This window comes from Lolium rigidum, chromosome 4 (assembly GCF_022539505.1).
Source record: "Lolium rigidum isolate FL_2022 chromosome 4, APGP_CSIRO_Lrig_0.1, whole genome shotgun sequence".
Classification (NCBI taxonomy): domain Eukaryota; kingdom Viridiplantae; phylum Streptophyta; class Magnoliopsida; order Poales; family Poaceae; genus Lolium; species Lolium rigidum.
This window is the reverse complement of record NC_061511.1, coordinates 81,530,892-81,538,272: the sequence shown is the minus strand read 5'-3', so window position 1 is coordinate 81,538,272 and position 7,381 is coordinate 81,530,892. Positions and strand designations below refer to the sequence as shown.

Below are 7,381 nucleotides of genomic sequence, written 5' to 3'. Positions count from 1 at the left end.
GTGTGCCATAGTTTAATTTTCTTTTGTGGAAAGCGTGCCACTTAAGTTCCTTCCTACTCTAAAAATATAAATTCGATCGGGCACACTCACCTTGCGGCTCACGGTCCACGACCCACAAGACAAATTTCTTGTCTTGCTGCCCATACGCACAACCACCAGACGAACCAAAGGGTAGTAACATGGAGATTATTATGTATTTCGCAACCTCGCACGAGGTTTTTTTTGGCGACAGTGATCCAATCCTCGATTGACCGATCCGTTTCTTGATGAAACAACCAATCCAATTTGAGTGTTGAATTTTTTATTTCTCCGGTGACCGTGATTTAGAGCTAGTTTTTTTTTTCTTTTTTTAACGGAACAGCTAGGTGTTTTTCTTACCTCGACCAATTTGATTGATAGGAAGCTCAGTGGCAACCTAAAATAACTTACAGGTTTGATGCAGATGTGCAAAGAATAGGTTATGTGATTTGTATGACCCCCATATGGCTTTCCTAACACGTATTGACTTCTTAGACGTCTATTGAGCAAGGCTCATTTGGGTTTTTCCTTTTCTGATTTTGTCAGTGCACTGATTATTTTCTTTGCAAATGCATGTCTGCAAAATGACCGAACCGAAGAGATATTTGTCTCCAGATCGGGGGAATTCCCCATTGGAGCTGGCCGTGAGCGTCGGCCGCTCTTTGCCTCGCAAGTGCAGCCCGCCGGCCACACTTTTCTAGCCCACCGGAGCGAGCCCCTTGCCGGTTCCCTGTCGGCAGTGGCGTAGCTATGAAGGAGTCAGGGGGCCACCGCCCCCCCCCCCCCAACCCATGGACATTTCTTGAAGGATGATCTAGTGAAATTTGGCCCATTTACCCCTCCAACTTTGGTCCAATACGTTGAAATTTTATCCTATAAGCCCATTTGCCCCCAATGAAAACGGCCCAAACTCCGCCACTACCTGTCGTCCCTCGCCTCGCCGCCTCTGCTTGCCAAGATCCTATGCCTCGTTGTAGCAGGATACAGAGAAGCAATTTCAGGTTTCTTCCCACACGTTTCTTATCCTTCCTCAGACATTTCATTTCCTTTCTCTGTTGTTTTCTTCGATTTTTTCTCCCCTTTCCTCCATGGTTGTTCCATTGTCGCTAATACTTCTCTCACATTGGCCTATGGGGCCCATTGATTTTTTTTTAGATAAAAGGCCAACAGGAGCCCGACTTTAAATTAATAAAGCCAGCAAGGTTTAAGGTAACACATTACACGATGCGGCATACAGCTTAGCCAAAGTAAGAGCGCAGAAACGAAGATAAGGCACACTGGGGGCGGCACCCCACAAAGACCGCGCTAAAAAGAGCTAGGTAGATTACGTCGCGGGCTTGGGCTTTGTCTTCTTGGTCTCACGGATGCGTAGAGCTCCCTCAGCTCGCTTGTCAGCCGTCTGAGATCCTCCGATCCCGATCTCCGGGCTTGGGCCCATTGATTTTCAACCTACACAGCTGGTTGTCTCTCAATCTCTCTCTGCTTCCTCCCATTTGAACCTTCTCTCTCCAAGTTTATCATTCTCCGTTCTTTTTCTGCCTCATACATAGCTACTATGCCTCTAATCTCTCCCCCGTCCTTCGTTAGCACCGCCAAAGTCCCAAATCGTTAGCACTGCCCAAGTCTCAAATCTTGCGAGAATGCCCCACATCTACAACCTTTGGCCGAGTCTGCCATCTCGTAGCATCACATGCCAAATCAATACCGTGGTGATTCAAATCTCATATTTAGACGCTACTGCTTCTCCTCGCTTCGGATTTCAGATTTCGTCAAAGCTTCATGGGATTGAGGGTGCTGGCCAGCGCATGCCGAGCAGGCCGGTCTATGATTGGAGCTTGACGTGTAGGAGCGCATACTCCAACCTGCTTGCTCGTTGTCGCCGTCCTGCTTCCCGCATCCCACGCGCGCCCATCGCTCCAAAGCACCGAATCGCTACTCCTTCTCCCGATGGGGGAGAGGGCGGGGGGCGGGGCAGGGTTACTAGGTTAGTTGGTTTAGTCAACGAACCGGTACCTCCATCGCGGGTACAGTATTATGCGATTTGGTGGGAGGGTAAAACGGTTCAAAAATGTTGTTGATGAAATTTTTAGCAGAAACCAACAGATCGAACCACGTAAACGTTAGCTCCTTTATTATTAGGTATAGATAGATATAGCAACCAACCGATATAACAAACAAACACGACATCCATGACATATTGACATCCCTTTGATTTAATTATTACTCATGTATTTAATATTGTTAGTATTATATATAAACACAATGTACTTGACATCTCAAAATAAACATGATGTACTTGACTTTTATTTTTCAATGAACATATCAGCTAGCTAGCAGATCCATTTTGACAAATAATCTTATATCTCCCTTGTGCATGCCTCACTTGGATTAACATAGCTTTGTATAGTTCTCAACGTGTTCAATTAAGCCGGCACCGTATATACCTATGTGCTGCACACACCGAAAACTCCAAAGTAAGCTCGAGCTTGGGTGAGCCTTTTATCTATTCCCAATCAAGCCATCCGTTTTCTTACCTGACGTCATAACTCGTTGTGTATAATTAGTAGTTATCTCAGAGAGCAATACAGAGCCTGGTCTTCCCAACCACCTCAGAAATATGCATGGTAGCCATGTGAACCGAAAAGTTGTCAGTAGGTGTACTTGTACTTGCGTGCAGTTCCCGTTTCAAAAAAAAAAAAAATACTTGCGTACAGTTGGATGGTGAAATACTGAGAGGTCGATCCTGTTTCCTGTACCACGCGGTTCCTTGGTGGTGGGAGGCCGATCCTGCACGAAGACCTGACCTGGTGAGGCCAGACCCACCATTTCTGATGAAGCTCACTAATGCAAAATCCTTCCTACAACTGAAGCTCACAAATTATCATATAACTACTAGATCTTTGTTAAGCTCAAACTGTTTAGAACAGCTATATAAAATTCCTAAAGAAAAGAATAGACTGCACACCAGCTTAATGTCTCGAATTACGGAAATGCTAACAACCCATATAAATTTCATATATTTTCCGGTGGTAAGATAGTATGACAGCATACGCTGACGTTTCATCAATGCTTCCATTTAAAAAAATTGCATGATACATCTGATTTTCCAAAAAAAAAATCTAACATACTCTTGGATGAGGCAAAGTTCATCATTAATGAACATTGTAGAAAACATCTACCCCCACTAATTAATCAATAGGATACCAATATATTAATCAGTAGCTCATCCCTAATTCAATGTTAGTGGCATCTTGCTGCACCACCATCATCCACCATGCTTGGTAAAACTCTTTCTGCACCTGGCAATCCCGCTCGCTGGAGCAAATAGAAACAGAAAGAAAAAAAATCAACATCCTGAAAAGAAATACAGAAACAGTACATGCATGAAAAGTAGTTATACGGCATTCTAACCATGCCCAAAATTATACGAGTGGATGCTCCATTGCAGGCCTTTGCCAAACAGAAAATTAAGAACATATCATAGAATCTTTATCATACTGCTGTGTAGAACTTTAATCTGTGACAATTTCCGCCTATCTTAATGCCATGACTGATGTAAACAGTGGAATGTGCATGATTTTTTTTATCACGAAAAGGGTCTAGATATGATTTTTCTTGGTTGCTTATTTGTGATCTCTCCTTCCTTATAAAATAGTACTAACGAGAATGGTCCAGATTAATAAACATGCTTGTTCATATGTCCTTCCTAAAGTTTGCCGGTTCATATTTCTTAGCATGTAAAAATTACCCGATTATGAGAATTTTGGAAGGCCCAGGAACTACTCTTCGTGAGTTGTGCTAGTACATTAAGTGCAGGGGATTTCTATAAAATGTGCATTAGTGATTAGTGGTGGAATGAAGAATCTAATCTGGCCGTTGGTACATGATCCATTAATAGGAGAATTTTTCAGTTTTTCAGAACTTGGTCATGCTTTCACCTGATATGTCCCCAGCTAAAGGCCTACATGGCATGCTACAGATTAAAGAACAGAATACATGTATTATTAAGATAGAAATTCATCCCTGACCAAGCAGATTATTCAATTCATAGAAGTGTTAACCTCGAACAATTCTATTTCTGCATTATGTTTATCCTTCACTTAAAACCCTTGTCTGATTGTATTTATTGACTAAGAAAGCACATACCATCATTTTCAGCATCAAAAGCTTCTTCTTCAACACTTTTAGCTGATGCTACTCCACTTTTGTCAGGCAAACTCTCATCAAATGGCTCCAGGAGTGTTGCCACTCGTTTTAAAGTTTGTGTTTCCTGCCTGAGATATTTATTTGATCTGCTGATCGGATAACTAGATCCTTGCTTGGAAGCCTTCGTGAAGGCACTTTTTACAGCTGGTTGAATATCATCCATAGGACTTGGATGACCCTGCAAAACAAAAACATATTCAGGAGCACCATGAAAAGAAATGGTGGCAATGCCAATTATATTCAAACAATTTTACTGAACTAAGTCATTATCCTGCATGGATGCCTGCAGTAAATTGATTTGAGCACTGAACAGAGTGGTAGTGGTAAGAGATCTGAAATGAACAACAATGCACCAAAGGAAATTTGATGAATATGCCCGAGGAACCAATATTTGGCTCTTGGCTGGTCGCCGGACAAAAAAAAATCAATGGCCCGTATATTTTCCTAGCAGGTGATACTACAGTCCCTATCATTTTATTGTGGTTCCCTGTGATAAATTAAGCAACGACAGGTCAAGAAATAACCAACATGTTTTTACTTTCAAATGTTCATTGATTGATATTGATAATTCAACAAACAATGTACATAAGTAGCATACTTTTACCAGTGAAGAACACGGTTTATGGTGGTTCCAGTGTAGGTACAGTCTTTACTATCAATCCATGAACTTAACGAATAGGATTCAGCAGGCTGGTTTTGGACTAACACACCACATGAAACGCTGGGTTGTAGTTCTCCTTTCATCCAAAGTATCAATGTCAAATGATGTATTCTCTGCAGATAATAACATGAAGTGTGCCTGGCTAGTCAAATCAGCAGGACTTCTTACTTCAGGAGTTTGTCAAGTTTAGTCGCTAATGCTAACTTATTTCAACTCAATGACAACCACAAAGATCAAATAAGAATTAATTTTTAGCGAACCTAGAAAAGATAGCTGGGGTTCACGGAACGTCTTTGTTTCTCTTTTTCATTAAAAAACTCAGTGCATGTAGAGTAACCATGGCGCCGAAGGCTGAGTGCATGACACATATATACACGGAACCTTCGCCCAGAAGTCGCAATGGTCACGCAGAGGTCTCACACGCACAATTCAAAGTTTCTAACAGAGCGATTGGTCTGGACCAATGCTCCTAGGTACCATGTACATCACCATTTCCTCTAATTGGGTAGTCGCGCAAAGTTTGTTCCTGCGCACTCAAGCGTGAAAATTCAATGCCCATTGCCCTCTCAAGGGGTGGCTTCCCTACCCGGTGCCTGTAAGTTAGAACCAAAAGTCCAGTTAATATGGAGTTCAAAAAGATGACCAAAAGGATTGTGCAGCACATGGCTAGGAAGTGTTATCTTATGGAAAATATTACACTTTTATTTAAAAAATTGACTCTAAGCAGTGCATCCTCTAGTCCCATCAGCCCACCATTCGAAAAGTCAGGTGATTAAAACTACCTGGTTCTGTTTTTGAGCTCTGCAATTTGTTATCTTTTCAACAGAGGGTAATACAAGCATTATATCTACGTAAGAGCAAGACATTAAAATTATACATAATCTGCATACGAGTCAAGCCTGGTACATCAAGTGTAACAACTATTTTTCTCTTCGTCTAACCACTGATGCAAAGTGTCATTGCTATAGTGGCATCACCCAACTTACGAACAAGCAAGATGCAGACCACAATTTGCACCAAACAGGGAACGTAAAAATGTATCTTTCTACCAATTTGCATCCGTAACCTAGATGCTAAGAGAGATTTTCCTCATATGTTCAGGTCAAAGGGGCGCTGAAAACATCTGTCCCAGTCGCCTGCATAATTTAGATTAGGAACAGTACCTTCGTTTTCCATCAAGAGATGACAGCCGTTTCCCCCATTTCGCCTCCATTGACGGATCTATCTGCATCAAGCAACTTGTCGGGGACGCCTCTGCAGGTAGCCTGTGTGCCCGAGCCTTTTGATTCAGCGCTGTGGCTATCTCCGGCACCATGGTTGAACACCCAACGACTGCCTCTACCTCCTCCCCGCCGCTGCGTATTTCCGCCAGACGTTTCAAACTACGAACAGGGAACTACCCTGAATCAATGCGACCCAACGGTGCACAAATCAAAGAAGGGGAGACAACAGAGTCGCATGTATACCTTGGCACAAGATCTCCGAAGAACTCGGTGCCCGTGAGCTTTGCAGAGGGAGAATTTGCTCAATTCCTCGCCGGGCGCTTGGCCTCGCTCCAGCGTGGAAGGAGCGCCGCCGCAGACGAAATCACCTCGCTATCTCCGTCGAGCTCAAAGAGATTGGGGAATGACGCTGGCAGTAGGATTTTGGTACAGGATGATTCGAATACATGATGGGCCTGACCAATCGGGGGTACAAGCTGTTCCAGGCTGCAACCTGCACCAGGTGACCCGATGCAATTTATGTCGAGCTCGCTCACAGCTACCCAAATTCAATTCGTATACTGTCCGTACGGTTCGTTCCATCCGAGTACTCCATCGTATTGTGAATTTTAACGAAATCACTCATGTTTCATTTATTGCTCCTGCATGCTGTCAACACCATCGATGCCGTATCCTGATAAACGGATCACCCCAGCCCGGGCGCTATTCGTCCGCTCTCCTGCACACACCACCTATTACCGCTTGAGTAGTCTTCACTACATTGTATAGTTCAGAACACTGTAGTAGTCTTCAGCCCGATGAAGAGGTGATGATATGTCCGAAACAAATCTCACTTCTTTCTCGAAAAAAAAAAACAAAGCTCACTTTCTCGCTCTCAATCTCTCTCCTACTCTCTTCTCTCAATCAATTCCCCCACCTCCAGCCGACCGAGCTCCTCCACGGCTCCGCCCATGGCCGCCCAAGCAGGACCTCCTCCACCCCGGCCTACCTCCCTTGAGTCCCCTCCAATCCCTCACGACCACTACCCTGTTCAGTCATGGCTTCACTGTTGCCAGGCCATGGCCGGCGCACCCCCACTCCACCCTCAAGCTGAAGCAACGAATCCGCATCGTCGAACGCATCCGGTGAGTCGACCGCCGCCATAAGGCTGGTGCCAATGGGGGCGGGAGTGGAGGCGCTACCGCCCAGCGCAGGGCGAGAGGCAGGCGGGAAAGGGGCGGGACGGTAGCGTCGGGCGGTGGCGAATTGTCGTGGGGTGGAGCTCGCCTTCCGG

At 44.4% G+C, this 7,381-nt stretch overlaps 1 protein-coding gene across 3 annotated transcripts; it reads right to left on the bottom strand.

The window, feature by feature from the left end:
• Window positions 1–3,007: 3,007 nt before the first annotated feature.
• On the bottom strand, window positions 3,008–6,650 carry LOC124708412 (replication factor C subunit 1-like). 3 transcript variants are annotated; one of them, XM_047240087.1, is made up of 5 exons: window positions 6,352–6,650; window positions 6,049–6,267; window positions 5,472–5,478; window positions 4,165–4,402; window positions 3,008–3,333 (listed from the first exon to the last, which is right to left on the bottom strand). In XM_047240087.1, the coding sequence occupies exons 2-5, from the start codon at window positions 6,198–6,200 to the stop codon at window positions 3,284–3,286; spliced, it is 447 nt and encodes a 148-aa protein (XP_047096043.1). In that variant the 5' UTR covers window positions 6,201–6,267; window positions 6,352–6,650; the 3' UTR covers window positions 3,008–3,283. The 3 variants fall into 3 exon arrangements, 2 of the variants coding, with proteins under 2 accessions (XP_047096043.1, XP_047096044.1); XM_047240088.1 differs by having other exon boundaries at window positions 6,049–6,240; XR_007005135.1 differs by lacking the exon at window positions 5,472–5,478.
• Between the last annotated feature and the right edge of the window lie 731 nt (window positions 6,651–7,381).

Bases quoted from the DNA above. Each gene is read 5' to 3' on its own strand.
- LOC124708412 (XM_047240087.1), bottom strand. From the start codon at position 6,200: ATGGTGCCGGAGATAGCCACAGCGCTGAATCAAAAGGCTCGGGCACAC. The intron at 3,334-4,164 runs GTATGTGCTTTC...TATTTGCTCCAG, and splicing joins TTTTGATGCTGAAAATGATG to CGAGCGGGATTGCCAGGTGC.